General features: G+C 39.2%; 1 protein-coding gene across 4 annotated transcripts; it reads right to left on the reverse strand.

Annotated features, from left to right (window-relative positions):
* Positions 1–3,770: 3,770 nt before the first annotated feature.
* On the reverse strand, positions 3,771–23,465 carry TMEM267 (transmembrane protein 267). Of its 4 annotated transcripts, XM_074570315.1 has the most exons (5): positions 23,345–23,385; positions 22,444–22,554; positions 20,558–20,799; positions 18,750–19,137; positions 3,771–11,356 (listed from the first exon to the last, which is right to left on the reverse strand). In XM_074570315.1, exons 4-5 carry the CDS (start codon positions 19,071–19,073, stop codon positions 11,021–11,023), a joined length of 660 nt encoding a protein of 219 aa, XP_074426416.1. In that variant the 5' UTR covers positions 19,074–19,137; positions 20,558–20,799; positions 22,444–22,554; positions 23,345–23,385; the 3' UTR covers positions 3,771–11,020. The 4 variants fall into 4 exon arrangements, with proteins under 4 accessions (XP_074426416.1, XP_074426415.1, XP_074426414.1 ...); XM_074570314.1 differs by lacking the exon at positions 22,444–22,554 and having other exon boundaries at positions 23,345–23,465; XM_074570313.1 differs by lacking the exon at positions 22,444–22,554 and having other exon boundaries at positions 20,558–20,705; positions 23,345–23,442.
* Between the last annotated feature and the right edge of the window lie 24 nt (positions 23,466–23,489).

Consider the following 23,489-nt stretch of genomic DNA (forward strand, 5'->3'; position numbering starts at 1 on the left):
TCCTTCAGGGATCCAGTCCGTGGGTTGCAATAAAAACCAAACAGGAACAAGAGACAAATCTTTGCCACAAGTGCTGACTGTCCTCCCCAGGGGTGGTTGTGTGCCCCACACAGGACATTATGCACACTCTCTCCCCGTAATCTCTCACTGCTTGTTTTTTAAATTATCCAGTGGTGTCCAGTCCATCAAATAAATACTTGAATGGAAAGAGTCCCGCACATTTGTATTTATTGACTAATTTGGGGCAGGGAGGTGATTTACTTTGGCAAGTGAATTTGCTATCTTAGTTCCTCATGACTATTCCAAAGCCTGGCATTGGAAAGCTGTTTGCCATAGCCTGCTCCCTTTTTGTAGTTTTAAAACCCAAACTATTTCATCACTTCAGGTCAGCTGGCAGGAAGTGACTGACATACATCATTTAACCGTGAAATTCTGAGCTAGTAATTACTGAGTTTGAAATGAGCTCCTCTCTAGAGCAGTCTTTTCCTTGAAAAACTACATTTCATCCTAACATTCCCCAGTCAGCTCTACTTCCCCAGCTTTGAAGAATTTGCCTTTGAACACACTTATCTGGCCCAGCTTTGCCACTTGTTCATATGAGACAATATTTTTTATTTTTTTTTCCTGTAAAATAATTAGGGACCTAATGAGATTGGGTAATGCTTATAAAGCATTGGAGATACATGTGAAATGTGCCACCAGGAGAGTCATGGAGATATGAATACTGGTGGGAAAAAAACAAGTGTCAGTTAAGAAGTTTTACTTTGATAAATTATGAAGGGATAAAACACTCGATAGCATTAAAATGTATTTTTTGCATGTCACAGAACACTTCTGTTCAACTGTTTTGATTTTGAAAGTCTAGCAGTTACTTCTTCCAGAAGGTTGGCAAACTGTTTTCTCCTGTATGTACCTCTGCAAGTTCTTTCTTTCTCCATGAAGCAGACTGTGCCATCATTCCTAAAGGTCAGCAAGTATGGGTTACTTTGATAGAAAGTAAGCAGAAATAGCAAATACCCTTTGTAAACATGACAGGAGAGTGTTTTCAAACAACATCTTCAACACAAAGTATTTGGCTACGTATTTTTTTTTTTTAAGCCTGGATATAGTCTAAACTTAGAAAATTTTAGTAGAAGTTGTTCTCATTACACAGACAAAAGTCAATGTTTGTTACCTCTGTAGATGTAATTATGTCACTGTGCCAAATCAGGTGAATCTCAACTGAAAAATAAGCTTTTATCTCCATCAATAAAGTAACTCCTGCCAGGGAGACTGGAGTCATATCCTGGCATAAGGAGTATCACCAGGACCAGGGAAATAATGTGTTCTCTATCTTCAATCAATACTACTCCTTTTGAGATATGCTCCCCTCTGGTTGGTATCGCATACCATCAGCAACTCTGGAAAAGAGCATTTGGCTATAACCATGCAACTCACCTTCACCTGTGCACCTGAAACCTTTAATCTTCCGTGTAAGCTTAGAGTATATGTACACTACGTGGCAACGTGAACAAACTCACTAAAAGGTCAGTCCTTCTTCAAGCTAGGGAGGCAGAATAAACTGGATGAAGAAAAAAGCTAAAGGAAAGCAACTCTTGTCTTCAATGCTTTATTTTTCAATAGCCTGTTTTATGGTATCAGTTACTGCCTTCTGGGGAGATGCATCTACTGCCTGTTGTGTAGGCGGTGTGGGCAGATTCTGATGAAATGCTCAGTGCATGCTGGTCTGAAGAATTTTTCATCTTTTATTGAATACCTTTCGTAATCACGATAGAATCATAGAATAGTTAGAGTTGGAAGGGACCTTAAAGATCAGTAGTTCCAACCCCCCCTGCCCTGGGCAGGGACACCTCCCACTAGACCAGGCTGCTCAAAGCCCCATCCAGCCTGGCCTTGAACACCTCCAGGGATGGGGCATCCACAGCTTCCCTGGGCAACCTGTTTCAGTGTCTCACCACCCACATAGTGAAACATTTCTTCCTAATATCTAATCTAAATCTACCCTCTTTCAATTTGAGGTCGTTACCCCGTGTCCTATCATTACATTCCCTGACAGAATCCCTCTCCATCCTTCCTGTAGGCCCCCTTTAGGTACCGGAAGGGGCTATAAGGTCTCGCTGGAGCCTTCTCTTCTCCAGGCTGAACAACCCCAACTCTCTCAGCCTGTCCTCATAGCAGAGGTGCTCCAGCCCTCTGATCACCTTCGTGGCCCTTAGGTGAATGTTTGTGAACATGTGCCAAAGGCAAAAAACTTGTACTCAAGGTTTCCAAACCTTTGTATCTGTTCACTAAAAAGAGGGAAAACACTCACACTCTTGATGACTAAGAAAGCACTGCCTTTTTTGCAGAGCTAATCCAGGCAACAGAGAATCAGAGAAACGTGCCAACATTCATCCCTTTGAAATAGACAGCAAGAATATACTTTCTTGTAAATCAAGTCACAGCCAGGCTGGTTTTCTTATCTTATCTGAAACAAGTTTTCAAGAAATTTGATCATTCAACAAGACTTTCAGTGGCAGAAATTCATTGGGAAAAAAACTCTTTTTTTGAAACTCAGGATTTTCTTATAACAGAAGCAGGTTCTAACTCCCCTGGAAACTGCCGAAGCATAGAGCCCCCCACACCACACACCCAAGCCATGGCTTCCCTTAACTAGCACTGCAGCACTCCTTCTTTGTGCTGAGTGTGCAGATGGCAGCAGCAGGTACAATCTTGCTTGTCCTTGGTAGTGCTGGGGAGTAATGTGAGAGGTTCCTGACTTCCATAAATATTTACCATGACAATAACAGGTGATCAGCTTTTACATATTGCCATTAAGAGAGACTGACAGTACCTAGCACAAGCTCTACTGTAGGATACACAAGTAGAGCCTCTCCTAAGTCAGCTTTCAAGGGAGGAAGAGGTGCAATCTTTTAACAAATTTCATGTTCCTTGTCCAAGTCCCCATACACTTGGGATAGAGCAAATTATTTTTTTCAAAGAAACGTAAGCCAAAGCAGAGACAGCACTGAGAATTTCAGCCGTGATAAATATACTAACTGCAACTGTTAAATCTTTTCAAGGGAAACTCCTGGTTTTGGACAGATTTTGATTTTGAGAAAGAAAATAGTCTAATTTTACAATAAATGCTTGTTCTGCATTTTAAAAGTTACAATACATTTAAAAAAAATGATCATCCCTCTGCTGAAATATGTCGGTCTACAAGTGCTGTTAAGTGCCCCATGGGAACTGCCTTTAGTTGTTTCACTTTTTCATGTTCTGCTACATGTCACAGAATCTCCTGGATAAAACACTCCTTGAAGAGAGAGTTTCCTTCTCCAGCAATAGGAAATCATGGCGAATGACAGGAAGACAAGACCAATCTACAATCCCGATTTCAGTCAGCGACCATCTAGTTAGTACAACCTGTGGTGACTGGAATGCAGTTCAGTACACCAGAAGCGGACATGATTTTTAGGAAGAGATAAACCACGTTTTACGCACCACGGAACAGACTGACTAGCTACACCCTGAACACAAAGGGATCCTGTGATGGTTTGCTATGAGAGAGATGCCTGCCGTTCAGTCTGCTGAACCCAGCTGAGGTATATCTGGGTCAGGCACAGTGAAGCAGAAGCAGACTCTTCACCCAACTTGAGGTAAGTCAAGCACCAGGAGAGTGCCTGCAACACTGCTGGTGTCTTTGTAGACATATAAAATTACTAGAAAGACCACTTGGCCAACATTTATGTAGACACGTAAATGCAAGATGCATGATGCAAGATGCAACAGCATGTTCAATTGTTTTTATTCTGGGAAAAAAAAATTATAAATAAATTATGTGCATACATATTTATGGTATGAAGTTCTAAGTGCATTTGCTTTCCTTACTTATGTTTGACGTACAAGGCATACAGAACATTCACCCAAAAGATGCTAGCAAATCACTCAAACTTTCACATGAACAAAACACGTCTAGAAGGGAAGATCTATCTCTCCAGGGCCTAATGAAACAAAAATTAATTGTGCTAAAAGGTTTTGCTAGCTAGAGAATTGTGTATTAAAACTCCCCAAGCCCCAACCGTGCTTCCACAGCAAGACATACATTATATACAGTTAAAAGCACAAAAAGACATAGATTATATTGTTGAAAATATATTGATATAGCCTTATTACTTGAATCTTACAGAATTCATTTGGCCCAGAAACACTTCAGATTTTTAGAGCACTCATCACAAAATTTGCTTCTAAATTGTTGGCAGTAATATACGACTATCAACAATTTAAGTTGAAATGTAAAAGTGAAACTAGCAGCATTATAACCTTGTAAATTCCTTATGCCACTGTTTGCTGCTGTCTTTGGTTTCATTTCATCAGCATAGTTCCTGTACCAGAATTCACAGCTACCAGCTTCTTTGGCTTATCTGTAAAAATTGTGAAGGAGTGGACAGCAAATCAAGGAAACTACCTCACGCCAGTCCAGAAACTCTTACTCAATGTTACGCAATTTTTAAGGGTGAAAATTGGCTACGATCAAACTAAGATTGAATTCCCTCGGCAAAATGAGGAAGGCTCCAGGGACATCAGTAACATTCCTCGGACAAAGCAATTTTTTATGTGGTGCCAACAGCACACAGTCTGACTTGGTAAATTAGCCCTGCAAGTTTCCGTGTACAAATCCATTTTCACACAGATTGTTCACCCGTATTTACTAATACAAATGTTTTCAGTCAATTAGCTTTGGTTAAACAAATCTGTTTGTACAAACTGCCAAGAAATATACTTCACATTTCCATCAAAATGAATACAGTATAATTTCTTTTCTAGTTTCCAGTATTCTGAAGGTTTCCTTAACTTTGCATTAAAAACATTTTTGCTAAGTAGTAGCATACCTGGGTTTCCTATTCATTGACACAAACACTCCTCCTTACCCCAGGAAAATTCAATACAAAATTAGGTTAAGCAAATGGGAAATGACTATATAAACACAGAAGTAATTTTTATATATATATCTCACACACTGATCTTTCCTTCTATGTTCATACATATATATATTTTTTTATATATATATATTTTACATATATATATATATACACACACACACACACACACACACACACACAAGTACTATTATCTTTAATAGTGGGTTTATGTTATCATAGAATCACAGCACACCAGGTTGGAAGGAACCTCAAGGATCATCTGGTCCAACCTTTCTTGGCAAAAGCACGGTCTAGACGAGATTGCCCAGCAGCCTGTCCAGCCGAGTCTTAAAAGTGTCCAATGTTGGGGATTCCGCCACTTCCCTGGGGAGATTATTCCAATGGCCGATTGTTCTCATTGTGAAAAGTTTTCCTCTTGTGCCCAATCAGAATATCCCCAGGAGTAACTAGTACCCATTACCTCTCATCTTCTCCATGTGACTCCTTGTAAAAAGGGAGTCTCCACCTTCTTTGTAGCCACCCTTTAAAGACTGGAACATGGTGATAAGGTCTCCCCTAAGCCTTCTTTTCTCAAGGCTGAATGAACCCAGCTTTCTCAGCCTTTCCTCATACAGCAGGCTTCCCTGTCCTGTCATCATCTTTGTGGCCCTTCTCTGGACCCTCTCCAGCCTGTCCACATCTTTTATAGTGAGGACCAAAACTGAACATGGTATTCCAGATATGGCACTGAGTGGGATAATGACTTCTTTATCTCTCCTGGTGATGCCCTTGTTGATGCAAGAAAACATCCTGTTGGCTTTCTTTGCCACTGCAGCACACTGTTTACTCATATAGAGCTTGTTGTCCACCAGGATCCCCAGGTCCCTTTCCACCCAGCCTGTGCTGCACTCCTGGATTATGTTTTCCCAGGTGCAAGACCTTACACGCTTGTCCTTGATGAACTTCATAAGGTTCTTCTTAGCCCACCCATCCAGCCTATCCAGGTCTTCCTGCAGGGTGAGTCTCCCTTCCAAAGTGTCCACTTCCCCATTCGTTTTGGTATCATCAACAGACTGTACCAGGGTACACTTGATCCCATCATCCAGATCACTTATGAAGATATTAAACAGCGTTGGGCTCAGTATCGATCCCTGGGGGAGCCCACTTGTGACAGGTCGCCAGCTTGGAAAGGAGCTGTTTACCACCCCCCTCTGGGTGCGGCCTGTCAGCCAGTTCCCCACCCGCTGCACAGACCACTTGTCTAGACCCTAACGCATCAGTTTCTCTAGGAGGAGGCTGTGGGGAAGCGTATCGAAAGGCTTGGAGAAATTCAGGTGAACCATGTCCACTGCTTGCCTCACATCAACCAAGCAGGTTGTTACTTTGTTGTAGAAGGTGGTCAGATTTGTCAAGCATGATTTGCCCTTGGTAAATCCGTGCTGGCTTTTCCCCAATCACATGCTTCATTTGACTTGTGATAGCTCCAGGAGGAGTTGTTCCATATTTTTCCCAAGGACTGATGTAAGGCAGATGAGCCTGTAGTCTCCTGGATCCTCCTTCAAGCCCTTCTTGTAGATAGGGGTGATACTAGCCTTCTTCCAGTCTTCTGGGACATCCCCCAACCTCCATGACTACTCAAAGATTATGGAGAGCGGCCTTGCAATGACATCAGCCAGCTTTCTTAACACCCTTGGGTGAATATTGTCAGGGCCTATCGATTTGTAGGGGTCCATCTCCTGTAATAGTTGACATACCAACTCTTCCTTCAGTGACGGCGGATCTGTGTTTGCATCAACCTGGATTGTTGCTCCCAAGGCCTGGGGCCCAACAGTGCTGGTTAAGACAGAGGTGAAGAAGGTGCCGAGAACCTCTGCCTTTTCAGCGTTATTGGTGACTAATTCACCTCTCCTGCTTAACAGCGGGTCAGTATTTTCCTTCTGTTTCTGCTTGTTGTTTACGTACCTGAAGAATGCTTTCTTGTAGTTTTGGACATCTCTGGCCAATTTCAATTTGAGCTGAGCTTTAGCTTTTCTAACTGCATCTCTGCACACCCAGCAGTGCCCTTGTACTTCTCAATGGGTGTTCATCTGCTTTTCCATCTCTGGTACACATCTCTCTTGGTTTTGAGCAGACTCAGAAGCTCACAGTTAAGCCAAAGGGGGTCTCTTGCTCCACCTACTTCCCTCATCTTTAATGGGGATGAACTGTTCTTGTGCTTCCAGGAGAACGTTCTTGAAAAACTCCCAGCACTCACTAACTCCTTTATCCTCCATGGGAGCTTCCCATGGAACCCCTGACAACTGAGCTCTGAGTTTTAAGTAACAGAAGACAGTTCTACAATACAGCATTCAAATTCATAATTCCGTGTAGAGGACATAAAATTTGGGGAACTGTAAGAAAGAACTGAAGGCACCAACTTATTATTTTGAGGAAAAGTGTTACTACTGGTTTTTTTGTAATGAATGCAAATGGTACTTTAACCTGACAGCTCTTACCTTGTTTCAATGCAAGGTCTGCCTGTAGCAGGGAAACAAAACGTAGCTCATGGACTCAAAATTATCAGGTGATCAAAGCCTGTACTGTGTAACACAACAGAAAATTTCCCCTGCCCTGAATAAATTTGCATAGCTTTCAGAATTTAGACTGGCTCAATTACTTAAACAGAAATGTACTCTTCTGATGCATTTCACCATTTAGCTTCATACTGACAGTAGCTGATGGAATAAAAACATGTGTTTGAAATTTACTATGCACTAACATTTCCTTTAGACTGAATTTTAACTTCTTCCCTCTCTCTCTCTTTCTGGAACTTTATTTCCATTAGCAAAGGAAATGTTCTTCCGATAATAAGGTAATACCCATGGCCCGGCTGTTAAAATGATTTCAGTTTAATTCAAACTCACCAGCATTCTCCTTGTATCATGGCATCAATTATGAATAATTCACCTATTAAAGGCACATGATACAATATACTTGACTGCAGAAAAAAATGGTACCAGTAGTCACGTGAAAATACAGATTACATTTTAAACTAGAGTATAAACTGATAGGAAATGTGTTCACTCTTTTATGTTAAGGCCACTAGGGAATTAGGAGAAATCCTATCTTATTTCTAGAGGACAAGGGAGAAGAAACATTCTAACATTTTTCTTTCAACTTGGCAATTAGTAGTACCAGCTTTTTGCGGCAGCAATGTATTAAAGCAGGAAAAAAAGCAGCACAGTTCTAAGAAAAAATTACATCAGAAAAAACCCATGCTTTCTTCAACTTTTTAAGTACAACTTGAAAATACACCGAAAAAGTTTAGATTAGCAAAGTAAATGAACAATTGGAACAACTAATAATTTAGTGATATGTATCATACATTGTGCACGAAATTATTAGCTTGAGTTTGTTAACAATTTTTTGTGTAATTCACATGCTTTTTGTACTTCACATTTACTCGTTATTGCAATGCACGCAGTAAAGCACAAATTCATTACGTTTTTAGTATCTTGGTTTATTTTTGCCGTGGTTTTGCTACACGTGGCAGGTATCAATGCATAGTTGGAAATACCAATATATTTGAAATATACATGAAATACTGGTAAGGAATTGTTAGGCAATTCATTTGTAATAGGCAGGTGTATCTCCTAGGTGACACAGGCTAAAACAAATATTTAACATCTCCTTTGTTCTCTAATCTGGCTACCTACAAATTACAGCATTACATGCAATGTCGTCAGTTTACCTTGAAAAGTTGTCAATGGCCTGAACTAAAGTTCCCTAAACGTCAGGAAGACGCGTGAGACTCTGCCAGGTCTGTTTGGAGGGAGGGGGAAAGAAGTCATGTGTCACAAGTGCGTGCTACTTTCCTTAATGCATTTCTAAGTGGTGTTTACCTATTGCTGTGGTAGAACTGTTATATGAATATGACCAGAAAACCAGTATTTTGCAATACAGCAGAAAATTATTTAAAAAAAAAACCACAAATATCGCTGGAAATACAGAGAATGAAAATACGTGTTTTTAAACTGCTGAAGATGTACCCATTAACTGATCCTTAAGCATGGTTAGAACAGTACAGTACCAATCTTAAGGACTGTTGGTGGACATATACCTACCAAAAATGCTACAGCTACAGTCTAAAAATGAGAAAATGTAATTCTACACTTTGTTCCTATATACACTTCCCTTTGCAACAAATCTGGATAAAGCACAAAATTATACAAATATTATACCATGAATCAAGAACACAGAAAATTTTCTACATGGATTTAAGTGTTCAGTTCTTGGACAAAATATATTCATTATTGGCACGTCATAGTTGACTGTTTAAAATACATGTTAGAAGTAAATGAACGAGCAACACTCCTCCTCTACTAAACCATCATGCCTTTGGATAAAAGACAGTTCCTGCTCTGAGAGCTCTACAGCAAGACCTTTCTGTTTCTGGGAAACTTTTACATACTGTAGAAGACAGAAATCGACAGTATGAGGACAATCCTGTAAGGACTATTCTGCTTTTCAGATCTTCTTTAAAAGAAAAAAACCTTTTGTTTATTTTATAATAAAGGCTAAACAGGCCCATTGTATTGTCAGACAAGTGTCCATAAGCATTCATTCCTTTTGTGGGAGGGCACATTTTAAAAGGGTGAAATGCTTTCTATATTAGCTTAATGTGCGGCAGAGAGACTTTAGTACTTTGCATCCACAGAAGGTCTCTGGTACCCATTAAGGCAGCCATCCCAGTTAATATTTTCTGTAATTTTTTGTACTTCATACTAATATAAATTTACTAATGTAAATGTAGTATCAACACATCACCTAAGCTTTGCAATCTCTGATAAGTTCAAAGTTCTGCACATGCTACCTTATATATGCTCTTCCATAAAAATAATCCCTTTTGATAACTATTAATCACAAACTGGAATAATTGAGTCCCCATCTCCTTAATGGGCAATGGAGTTCAATGAATAGAAAATGAAAGAACCACAATTATTAACGGGTATTTCTCAGTTTGTACACTAAACTACAGAAGAGCTTAATTTTCACTTTGGGACTTCTGAGAAATTTCTGTAAATGGAAACTGTTGCTTTGAATAGTCGACAGTGCAAATTACTAGCTGAACCTGTAACATAGTAACATTTTTCCTTAAGGAACTTATTTATGAGAAAATTTCTATTTCTGTATAATAAGAACGCATTTTATTTATAATTATAAAGATGATCTTTCACTTCTTAATGAAAAATAGTGTTTATGAATATAGCAGTAAGGTCTTTAAGCAAACTCACATTTTTAGCAATTCCTGCATCTCCCCTAAAGCTTATGTTTTACTGTAATAAATAAGTTTGCCGTTACACAATCCTTAAATATTTACTGAAATTCCTTAGTTCCAAATTAAATAATATTCAAAATTAGTATATTTTAAAAATTCAACAATTTGTCCAAGACACATAATACTGTAACCAAACTGTCTTCTCCTTTCTAACCACAAATCATAGCTAGTAATTATCTGCAAATTGAGTACCAAGCAACTACAGAGGAATAGAATTTAGTAGAAACACCATATGATAGCAATGTTCGAAGAGATGCGGTTGCATGTTTCTTTTAAAACAGTTGAATACAGGAGTCCATCAGGAAAACAAATAAATAAATTTAAAAGGCTAACTGATGTTTTTTAGAAGTGCCATACACTACTACATTCCCACTAATACTTAGGATTTATATAGTACTTTACATTTTTAAAGTGCTATACAAATCCTACCTAGAGGAAACGTATTATCTAAAGGCAGAATTCAAATCCAAAGTGAACGGTTATCAGATGAATGGCACCGTGACAGTAAGATGTAACGTAATTACTACAGAGAGAGACTAAGTACTTTATAAACCAGCTAGCTATGCATGAATTATAATGGAAGACCACAAATTTTACAAGGGGAATGTATAGGTATAAAATTATTACCATTCATTATACAGGCTTCTATGACCACAAGGAATTGACAAAGGAGCTGTAACTGGCTCCACAGGCTTAAAATGCCTAACTCGGAAGTCGTAGGAAACATAAGGAAACCACTTCAGTGATAAACAGACAGCATATTTCAAGTGCTAATACAAACATCCTTTAAAAGCCATCATTCTTATACATCAATGCGGATTCCATGTTTTATAGACATTAATTCTCTAGTGCCTGTTAAATACATAATAAATGAACATAGATGAGGTAAAGATGCTGTAATTGCCACATACAGCCAATATGGCAAAGGAGGAGTTTTTCCAAATGGGCAGATCCAGAGGCCATGACGAATCCCATCACGGACGTGATGAGAAGTCCAGGATATAAACAGCATCCAGGGAAGAAAGCACCATGAATCCTTAAGCCTGAAAAGGTGCATAATAAACTTTAATGTCAGAGCGACAACAGGAATCACAGTAGAACAATGAAGAAGTGGTCTCTGTGGAAGAGTCAGAGCAGCCTGCAGAAAAGAAAAATATAATTGGCAATGGCTACAATCATGATAAGAAATGTTTCATGGATGTTTACGGGTCTATTATCAAGCGGCTAAGTGGAAGTGCAAAGAAAAAACATACTGTTCCTTCCCACTGTAGTTGATCAAAATCAACAATGACTATTTAGATGTATGAGAGCTGTGTGCTGCCCTGTCTCTCTATTGTATGAAATGAATCACACATCCTACTAAGCACTACTGACAGCAAAACAGGGAGGGAGAGGGATGAGGCATGTTATTTGTCATATAGTCATGTGGCATACAGGAACTTGTATAGTCTGGCGCACTGATTACATGTATTTAATTTCAAGACAATTAAAAGTAAAGCAACCATGCAAAAGTTTTGAAATATTTAATATGTTTTACTTGAAATATTTCACATGTTTTAATGGAATTTACTTTTAAAAAACATCCTGTATTATACTACAGTGAGCACTCATGAAGTTGTTTCAGTTGGACAGTATCTAAACAGAACAGTAATTTCCAATACAACAGAAATACGATCTAAGTTACATGTATTTCGATTGCCTTGACACAGTATTCTTTATGGACAGACAAAAGACAAGTTCAGAAGCCAAAATCTGAATCATTCGTGGCTGGGGCTTTTATATCAACAACTTGTTTAACACTACCTCAGCTGAAAGCCTGATATTTGCCTTTAATTAAAGTGAATGTCTAGAAGCTGAGATTAAATTTAGCCATTTTAAGAAGTGATAATTATCAATTTAATATACATACTGGAGACAATATTCCAGATGTGCTTACTAGGAACAGATAGAACTAACTCCACAAATCCAAAGATAGCAAAAAAAAAAGAAAAAAAAGTAATGTTTTGGATTTCTAAGCAACAAAGAAGTACATTCTTGTTTCTGGAAGCACAGGAGAAATGATAAATGATAGCACATTACTAAAAGATCTACAGAGGTGCTGATGTAATGTTAATTGGCTCCAGTTAGATACTGGTGAACACTTGGAAAGACTGCAACAGGCATCAGAGACCTACCCTTAGCACACGACAGCGTATCTGATTGTTATGTTGAACACATCCCTCACTGCATCTACTGCAGAAAGCAAACAAACCATTGCTACAAGACACCAGCCAGTAACCCATTATTGCTTCAGTTGTGTTAATTGTTGCAGGATTCAACAGCTACAGTGGGACTCTGGAATAACTTCACCAAGTCTTCATGGATAATTTAGACAGCTGCTTCTGTCTTCTCTGTAAGCAAATTTTGTTGTAGCCAAGCAATACAGAGATGTAAACTTATGGACTACATTGGAATATAACAACCTATGCTTTAAACCAAAGCCAGCATTATAAGGCTTGCAGAAAGCTTTGCTCTGTTAGTTTCTCACCACATGCTTGTCTGTGACTCTCTCAATCAGGTGATGGGATTAAAAACCTCACAAAGTGTCTTAACAACTTTTAACTGTAATAATAGTAAATCAAGTTAAATGGGTGCAAAGGGTATATTTTCTACAACTTAATTTCTGTTTCACACAAGCAGATTGTTCACAGATTGAAGCAGAAAAATCTTGGATGGTAAAATTGTTTATCGCCTACCCTACAATGATAGTCACATTTCTGTTACTGTCAGCAAGAGCCTAAGAAGTGCATACTGGCCTAATTTTGAAAAACCACCCTGGATGGTGGCACATTTTGGCACATATCCTATTGACTGGTCACTATTTCTGCACTTTGAAAAAATCACTGGCAAAGTGTAAACAAGTCTTTTCCTTCTGCCCGATGGAGGTTAGATGCCAACAGCACCACAATGAGTAAGGAGAATCTGAATGTTAATTATGTATGCAATTTATCAGTATTAGTTCCAATCTTTATCCAGTTTTGGGGAGGTGATGCTTAAATTTTTTTCATACAGGATTTCAGATGGCAGGGTTGTTCATACAGCAACCCTGAGCACTCAATTTTAGCAAGAAAAAACCCTATTTTCTAATTGCAATACATTCATTAGGCTTCTGAAACGCTGTTGCCCAAGTTCTGAGAGAAGAATAGTCTGTTTTCTCTTCTACATTCTGTAACTAGAGGAACATATAGATCCTTGAGTTGCCAAGCGCAAGAGACAGACATGTATTTCTATTTGGCAACATAAACTCTTTCTCCTAACAGGCAAATTTCTTTGCCTTTAGAAATCACCAGATCTTAAAAAAAAATATAAATAGTACAAGCCTTTTCTGCCTTAAGCCCCCAGGAAAAATATGATCGTAGTTTGTGTAGATTTAGGGGAAAGTCTACCTGAGAGAGATCAGGCTGCTGTTGCAAACAGTATTCACAACACAAATTCTCTTGGCTAAGTGTTCAATCAGGTGCAAGATCTTCTTGAAGTTCCTGCTCCACCAACCCCTCTCACATACTACAATGAGCAGCTGGAGACAGGAAAGAACAACTGCATGCAGGAGACCGCAAACAAACTTTTTGCTTTAATGCTCAAAGATACACCACAGAATTTATGTAACTACATGGGCTCCCTCACTCGTATTTCATGATGCTTCTCAAGCCTGAAGTCCTTAGGTTTTGAGGCCAATCTATAAATTCAATGTTAAATTAATTGTGTGTTTGCAAAGCTTATTCTCTAATTCCAGAAATGCTCCTGTGCAGCCCAGGTTGGTCAGCAGTGACACATTAACCAGCTGAGCTACACATGTTTGCAGGTACTATCTTGTTTGCCACTGACTGCATCCTCTACACTTTTAGAAGTGGTGGGTCGTAAATAGCAAGCTAGTAATTTCTGCACTTCTGTTCTGCAGCATGAGTTTTTGGGCTACAATCCTGGGGGACACTGAGAGCAGCCCATCATGCTGTTGTTTATCAGCAATGCTGGGTATGATGGCAGGCTGCAGTAACTTTCACCTTTAGAGGTAGTCAATGAGACAGATTCTTCAAACGCGGATTCTTACATTTTTCTACACTTCTGTGCATATAATACACAGTAAAAACTACACAGAATACAAAGAGCTACAAATTCGAAGTAGCATAGTCTTTGTAGACTTTATACTCGTTGCAAAAATAAAGTGAGCAAAAGGGCAGATCACATGCTACTTGGTACACAGGCATTTATCAGAGTAAACATATAAATACCACAGGTGACTATTTACCCTGAATACTCCAGAAAAATAGCGATGACGCTGTGAAAAACAGCCCAATAGCCAAATAATCCAAGCAGTGAGCTGTGTCAGCAGGAACAGGAGTAGATGACTGCAGTAGTGTGAAGGTGGCAATTGGAGGTAAAAGGCAATACTGCCTTGTGCTGCATAGAAGGGTTACTTCAAAAACGTAATTCGTCACCAGATTTAAGAGCGATGATGGAGAGTTTTATAGAGTAATATGAAAAATACTATTGTTATAAATTAGTAACAGTGGTGTGGTTAGTTAATTAGACTTAATTTATTAGTTAGTTCGTAATGTGTTGCATAAGCAGTAAACACTGTAGTGTCTTAAATCAGTTACTCTCAATCCTGCAATCTAAACAGGATGAACTAGAATAAATATGTAGTAAAAAAGAATCCCACAAAGTAATAAATTACATAGGCAATAGCCTGACATTACAACATGAAACTGAGAGGTGCATCATATTAAGCTGAGTAAAGAAAAATCACATATTAAAATCAGCTAGCCAGGCAACAACACAGCTGAGAAGTTTATGGGGATTACATTATATCACAAACTAAAAAGACTCTGATGGCATTGCAAGGAGACATAAAACCTGTAACAGATTTTTTTTCTTCTTAAAAGACTAAGTGTTGTATGCATGTAGCATTAAAAGGAATTAATCTAAGCTATTTGGCTCATATGAAGTCTCACCTGTAATACTATAGACAGTTTGGGACAGGACCCTTTAAAGATAATTTAGCAATCCAGAGGAGACATGAAAAATACAGAGAGGTTTAGAAAACAAATCCAGGCCCTTCAGATTTTGTTGCAATTTATTTAGTCAAGAAGAGACTTTTTGTCTCTTCTTGACTAAATAATGCTTTTGCAAGTTGTAAGAGTAATGTTGTTACTGCTGTGAGGGTCAAGAGACCTACACAGGATGTTGTTTATAGGTAAACATCTTTTATTAGCCTAGTTAATGTATGGAAGGGGAGGAGTCTGTAGGCAAATGACTATGAAGAAGCCTTTGGGGATCTTGCCTTCTCCTAGTAGTTTGGCTACTAAAGGACTATACTTCTACCTGAAACATCTTGTATTTCTGATTTGAAAAACATTTTTGTGGAGAGCACAGCAATCAGCTGTATTCTGCAGAGAGGCCTTCATGAATAAGAAAACAAGATCTAAGTGTTAACATCAATACTTTAGGCAGAGTATTAGAAAAACAATTGCTAGCTGCTTGGGAAGTAAACAATACAGGAGAAAATTAACTCATGAAATTGCAATCATTCGCTTTGTTTGGGATACTACGGATAGGCCACACAGATGTTCTCCATCATGGAAAGTGTAAGCATATTCAACCCTGCCTCACTGAAGGCAGTGAAAAGACAGGTGACCTCTCAATTCTATGAAGCAATGCAATACTCAACTTTCTAAACAGACATTGTTGAAGAGTGTCATCTAGTGGTCATAATTAAGAAAAAATACTGGTAATCTCAAATGCAAGAAAAAGCAGCAGTAAAATTTTAGCGATACTTTATAATAACTAGCCATTCGTTACTTGCATTTACTGATTTTAAAACAAGAAAATACACGAGAATAATTACAAATTTAAATGCTATAGCAAAATGTTAATATTGTAAGACTCACTAAACAACCAAACTAATCTTCCTTTTCTTTATATAGTTTTATAATTTTACAGTATTTACATATGCAAAAAGTACAGAAAAGGGGAAAAGTAGGGACTACCTAAGGAGGAGCAACACCAGGCACCAGCACATGCTGGAGGCTGACGGGCTGTAGCACAGTTCTGAGGAAATTCAACTTGTTGAAGAATAAGTTGAAAATGAGCCATCAACATGACCTTGTGGCAAAGGTGGCCAGTGCTATCCTGGGCTGCATTCGGAGCATTGCCAGCAGGTCGAGGGAGGTGATCCTTCTCTTTCTCCTCACCACTAGTAAGGCCACCTCTAGAGTGCTGAGTCCAATTCTGGTCTCCCCACTATGAAAGACACATGCAACTACTCGAGATCGGGTCCAGAGAAGGGCCACTAAGATCATGAAGGGACTGGAACATCTTGCATATGAAGAAAGGACGGACTGTGCAGTCTGGAGAAGAGATGGCTCAAGGGAGTTCTCATCAAGGTGTACCAATATTTGAAGTGAGGGTGTAAAGAGAACAGAGCCAGGCTCTTTCCAGTGGTGCCCACTGACAGGGCAAGAGGCAACTGGCACAGACTGAAACACAGGAGGTTCCTTCTGAACGTAGGGAAACACATTTCCACTGTGACGATGACTGTGCGTGGGAGCAGGTTGCCCAGAAAGGTTGTGGAGTCTACATCCATGGAGATACGAAAAAATTGTCAAGACACATGCAACTGGTTCCAGGTGAGCCTGCTTCAGCAGGCTTTGAGAAGATGACCTCCAGAAGGCCCTTCCAACTACAAACACCCTGTGATTCTGTAAAGATCCCCTCTTTGTCAAAGACAAATACAAGGGGGAAACTGACCAAATGCTCAAATAGGAAAACATCTTTTCTCTACAACAAATTGTGATATTGTATGTATACAAAAACTATTTTCCCATTGGAAGCCTGATTTTTACATCTCAACTATATGCATTTAGCTGTCTCCTACACATTTAAAAAAAATTGGTACATGATTTTGCATTGTTCTTCTTTAATGAAAAGATTACAAAGAACAGCAATTTTCCCTCCACCTCCTTCCTTCCTCTGCTTCCTAGGAGCTATTTCCTGTCATTATAAGCAAACTGGAGCAGGAGAAAGAAGGTGAAATGGTCAAACAACTTAAGTTACGCTCTGGTTGAATGGATAAAGATCAGTATCTTCCCCTTCTCCTGTCCAGGTCCATACATAGGTGAGGGTGTACATTTCTGGTGAGGGGAGAGTAAGTAGCATGTATGTATACATATGCTAGCAACACCAGCATAATCAAACCATGAGGGACTTGTGCTGCTGAGCAAAGCAAACCCTCGATAACATGCAGAGGGGCAGGGCTGTAGCTATGGAGACCAAGAGGTAGCTGAGAGCAAAAAGTGTCTGCTTGAGGTATGAGATCTAGAGGTCAGTGCTAAGAGAACAGTGGCCAGGGCTGGCACAGCCAGAGCTTACACAAAGTGCAAACTATTCAGACCATCTATCAGAACTCTGGTAGTGCCACAGTCGTGCCCCACGTTGGGTGCCAATAAATCTGTCATGGTTTGGCCAGATTGTCCAATCAGAATGACAGATGGCCCTCCCCACCCTCTCCAAAGAGAGGAGAGGAAGAGATAAGGAGATTTACGAGTTTAGAAAAAGAAGTAAACTACTTTAATGAAAATAATAATAAATAAGGAAATAATAAATAAAATAGAATAATTAAAAAAAGTATACAATATATACAAAACTGTATCCAGCTCCCAGGATGACAATCACATCACCAGCAGGCACAGGGAAAGTCCCAGATTGAAGTCAGCGACAGACAGGAGTTGAATTCTGGATCTGGAGTCAGGAATACTCAGATCGGGATCAAAGGCAGACGAACAGACAGGATCCTCCTCAGACACTGGCCACTAAAGAAAGAGACTTGACCTTTGATCCCTCAGCTTTTGTACTGAGCGTGATGCAGATGGGATGGAATACCCTGTTGGTCAGTTTTAGGTCACCTGTCCTGTCCGCTCCTCCCTGCAGGTGGGACCCCTCTATGCTTTTCTGCTTCCGACCCTCTAACAGGGCAAATAACGAAGTTAGCTGACCTTGGTTGTTACAGCCTTTTTAAAGTTGACAGCTCATACATAGCTTGTTTGTGGGAGAAATATTTAGGGCTGGCTAAAACCAAATGTACTGCTCAGTAGGAGTGAATGAAATCAAACAGCAGCGGGATTATCTGTTTTCCAGATATTTCTACCCCATATTGTAAACAGAAGTGAAATAATCCACTTTATACACATAGCACGCATGGCAGCACTTAACTGTTTAACAAAGCAACTTTGTGATACACATTGGATAGCATGTACAAGGGCTTTCAGAACTCTTTTTTCAGAGCCTTGTAAGGAGCAGAACTTAACAGTAGATGTAAAATATTTTTAGGGCTTTTAAAATCCTAACAGTTGCAATATACAATTCCCATATATCTGTTAAAAAGTTATCTAATAAAAGTATCATTGGAACTTTTTTTGTTTAGGATACGGTAGAAGAACAATAAAGTAAACAGCGATTAAGAAAGAAAATAAACTATCACTGATCTATTGACTTACCTTTAATGACAGGGACCCAGCAAGAAAGAAGTGGTCCACGTCAATGACGGAGGCGAGGAAGCCAGCCAGAGTGACCTCAGTGAAGTCACTTTTCTTCCTGAGTCCAATCACTATTGCCCAGGACCACATTCCTAGTACACCATGCACTGCATTATCAGAGAAGGCTCGGAGCCAGTCATTTTGCTGAATGAAGGAAAACTGCAGAAGTCTGTCTGCTACAAAGCAGAATATTCCCAAACCCAGACTAGAAATAACTGAAGCTGCGCTGAAAGTTTGGAGAAGAGCATGGGCCTTGTCAGTCTCAGATGCCATGGCAAAAACCATGTCACAGCACACAAAATGTCATCAGGATGTACACTGTGCATTGTCCTTTGTATCGTCAGTTATTCTGTAAATGTCAGAGAACAGAAAGAAAATTATTAAAGACAAAAATCCATTAGCACAAAGCATTTGTTATCACAGCCACAACTAAGCATAAAAACCACAAACTCAATGCTTGCACTTAATATTCCTAGGGAATTTTTTATTTCAATTAAGTTAGTTTGTTGACTTGAACACTACAGCTCTGAATTAAAACACGTAACCCTGTTCTGATTAAAACAGGCACCTTTGTAACATGGAAAGCTCTAACTTCACTTTCTGAAATCTTAAATTTTACAAAATATTTTCAAACATGTCTGTTGTAATTTGAAAGTAAAGGCATTGTTATTAGCATTAATAATCACTTTAAACTCCTTAAAAACTACTTAGGTTCTGTAATTGTTGTGAAACCCTCTCATACAAGGTGGTTTCTTGGGAATAATTAATGTCCTTAACCGCTTGACATCTGAAAAGAAATTCCAAAAATAGTTCAGGATCTTAAAGACACCACAACCCCACTCCCAAGAAGAAACTACAGGGAACTCAGATTTCTGTGATAACATTAAAAAGAACACTTTGGAAATAAAACTCCTCATATAAATTATGTATTCCCTAGCTTTGTTACGTTAAACACACTGAGAAGCAGTCTTTGAAGGACAGTATCAATTCTAACTGTCCCAACTGTTATGCTCTTCTGTCTTTTTGGGCAGCCATGGAGACAGACCACAGTTCCAAAACCTACATCCTATCTAAAAATGGATTCTTCCTAAGAGGTTGCTGTTTCTATGCAATTCATTAAATCCTGATAACCCTTCTTCATACAAGTCTATCAGGTAAATTTTTACTCTAAATGGGCTTTTTATGAGTGTACTAGACTTGAAAAATTAATACAATGTTGACACATAACAGTTTATGATTTTAAACACACTATTGATTATAAGCCCCAGAAAATATAAAATGTTTCTTCCAGATTATTTACATGCCTGTTTATTGTAGAACTATCCACAAGATACGACTACTGGCACTGATCTTTATAGAAAAAAAAAGCCCACTGAATCATTTATTTGAAAAATGTTAAAAAAAAGGAGAAGAAAGCATGAATAATACATGGAGTCTCCACGCGGATGAAAAAAAGTGGGTCACATTTGTAGTCTGTTAACCACGACTGTGCCTCTTCTGAATGAACATGTGGACACAAGGTATTTCCTGAAACACTGGAACTGCCACTTTCTGGTGGGTGACTTTACAAGATAAAGTACCTTTCTGAATAAATTCCATTTTAAGGAACAAACAGTGATCTCCTCACTAATCTTTCCTCTATATAACCATCATGTCAGACTAGATTTTATTTTAAATTACCATAAAAGCTGTGTAAGAATCCAATCTGTCAAGGGCTGATGTAGCAACATACCTTTAAAAAGCACACCAGTATTCAGAATCAAACTTACCCTGGCACTGGGAGAACATATTTTTTCCATTGCAGTTGCCTTATTCCAGTAGCAAATGTGGCCTATGCTTCAGCGTTGAGGCTCTGTGCTTTCTGAATCCAGTCTGCCCAGTCCAGTGCAGGAAAGACCCAACACCGTTTGTTCCATCCTGAAGAAATCAAATCATGCAGCAATAAGCACCAATACTACACAAAGCTCTTCAAACTCTCCACAGAATCAATTTCAGCTAGGGCTTAGAAGCTCTGTTAAATAAAGCAGGAAAAAAAGACCATAAAACAAGGGAAGGGCACAAATAAAGATGGAACAAGATAATACAATAATAAAACTCAATGTCATAAAGTCAGAAAAGGGCACTTCCAGCCCCCTAGTGAACTGCATTTCAAAATGTACAGAGATCTATTTTAACAGATTATTCCTTGTACCTCTGTGCCTGAAAGATTCCCACATAACGAAAAAATTATGAGCCATATTCAGGGATCTTTTTTTAATTTCATCCCATCAATTAGCAACCTTGGAAGAGATAAACAGAGACCTATACATTCAAATAGCAACAGAGGTCCGCATCAGTTCTGTGGTAGGCTTACACTACTTTGCTATGGATATTATTAACATGGGCATAAAGTATACAGGAAAAGTAAAATCCAAAATTAGTATGATTTCAGAATTATGTATCATGAAATAAAGGTAACAATGCCAACTGGAAAACAAGAACAATCTGTGAATGAGTGTCTTTGAGCCAGAATGAAGAACACAAAGGAAAAACAGGGCTTCAGACTACCCTTAGTCATGAGCCACGATCATGGCATAACCATTCATTTTAAACAGTCTGCCTCTGCTGTCTTTTATAGACTAGAATGACTGCTGCCTGTGTAAAAACCAAGTCACATTCTCAGGTACAGCGGCACAGGTACAAATATTCTGCAGATCAAGAGTGAAATCATACTAGAAAAAACAAAACTGTTCAACCAAAATAACCTCTGAAAATAACATTTTTAATATAAAACTAGAAACTGTGTTTTTTGTCTGAAAAATAATGGCTTTCAGATGGTTTACAAAGTACCACAATGAAGTGTCATAGGTTTTTCTATCCTACAAATCTCAGAAAGCATAGTTGTGGAGCTTACATTCTTGTTAAAACAGAACAGTGGGAAATAGATGTATAACACAAAAATGCTTAGAAACCTATGGGTGGCCAGCCCAGTTAACATACTGAAGCAAAGATTTAGGTTGGGTTTCCATAAAACGCATGCATGTGTGCAAGTGGTCAGCCCGGTTAACATACTGAAGGAAAGATTTAGGTTGGGTTTACATAAAACACATGCACACAACAGCTGACAGAGTAACACCACTTAAGAGTTGTTATATCTCATGACATTTTTATACGAGATGAAGCGTTCTGCATAATCTCCTCCTATACCCACAAAATGCAATTTTTGGTGATGTACTTAATTTAATACAAGGAAATTATAAAAATAATTTTAACAAATGCACAGTTACCATTATAAAGTACTGACACAAGAAGATATTTAGATCAAAGCTGTAAATATGCATTTGGGGAAACAGTTGACACTAAAAGGCCTTTCAACTCATGCTGTAAGAGCAAAACAAAAATTCAATGGCCAAAATTATAATTTAGAAATATTGCTCTCCAAAATTTGTGTCCCAATTTTGCAAGAAGTTATCGGGTACGTGAATACATATAGGAATTTAATGAACTAAATTAGTAGAATTATATACTTTATGCAAGAAGTCAAAAGATCACCATAGTCCCTTATAATTTTATAATCTCCTAAAGAAACATTTTATATTGGATGTTAATTTGTATGAGAAACTCTATGAAGTACGATTACCATTTAAGACAAAAGCTCAAATCTTCTATGTATTACCTCATGGAAAAGCAGATTCAAGCCTAACACAGTCTGTGAAGACCTGATAATGCAAATACTTTTTGGTCAGATAGTTATAATCCATTATTGCGGCTGGAGAGTATAAGGAGGCTGAAGAGGAAAGAGGACAAAAGCACGCACGAAATCAGTAGGATTTCACCAAGATATCAAGGAACAAACTGACTGAAAGCCACAAGGAAATCAGACAAACAAACAAACCCCCCATAAAATCACAATTTAATTAACACTGTTTACATCAGAGACCGTAAATTAAAGCGTTTAATGACCAAGACACCAAAATGCCGACCTTCTCGTTAATGAGTTCTTTGGAACTGAGGGTATCTAAAAGGAAGAGCTGAAAGAAATATCCTAAAAATATTTAGTAAGTAGACACAGAACAGAGTACTATCCAGCGTAGGAGAAAAAAAAAAAATCATTTGTCACCTTAGACAAAAAAAAAAGAAGGAAAAAAACCCCATGAGCAGTTTATGTATTACTCTCATTAACTACAACAGCATCCGGATCATAAACGGCTAATCCAATTTAAGATTAAAACACAAGCGGCATGTGCAACTCCGGAGGGACGAAGGCAGGGCAGGCACGCGGCGGCGAAAACGTTAAAAAATATCACAGAGATGGCCAACAATTTTTATGCCTCGGGGGAAAGGGTCCGCTTCGCCTCAAGCAACCATCCGTCCCTTCCGTCATTAAGAAATAAAAACGTGGTCACCTTCGTGAGGAGAAACCCGGCCCGGGCGGCGGCGGGCGGCTTCCCGCCTCCGCGGGGTGAGGGGGGCTGCCGTTCGGCAGCCCCCCTCACCCCGCGGAGGCGGGAAGCCGCCCGCCGCCGCTGTCGTCTCTCCCGCTTCTCCCAAGCCTCCCAGCCGCCCTCCGCTCCCACCTGAAAAGCGGCCGCCACCGGTCGCCTCCTCCGCCCCATGAGGTGAAGCAAAGCAGCCCGCCCCCGTCCCTCTTCGTCGCGGGGCTAGCGGGCATGCGTGGCCGCGGTGCAGTCTGGGAGCGACGCGGCTGAGGGGAGGGGAGGC

This window comes from Larus michahellis, chromosome Z, assembly GCF_964199755.1.
Source record: "Larus michahellis chromosome Z, bLarMic1.1, whole genome shotgun sequence".
Taxonomy (NCBI): domain Eukaryota; kingdom Metazoa; phylum Chordata; class Aves; order Charadriiformes; family Laridae; genus Larus; species Larus michahellis.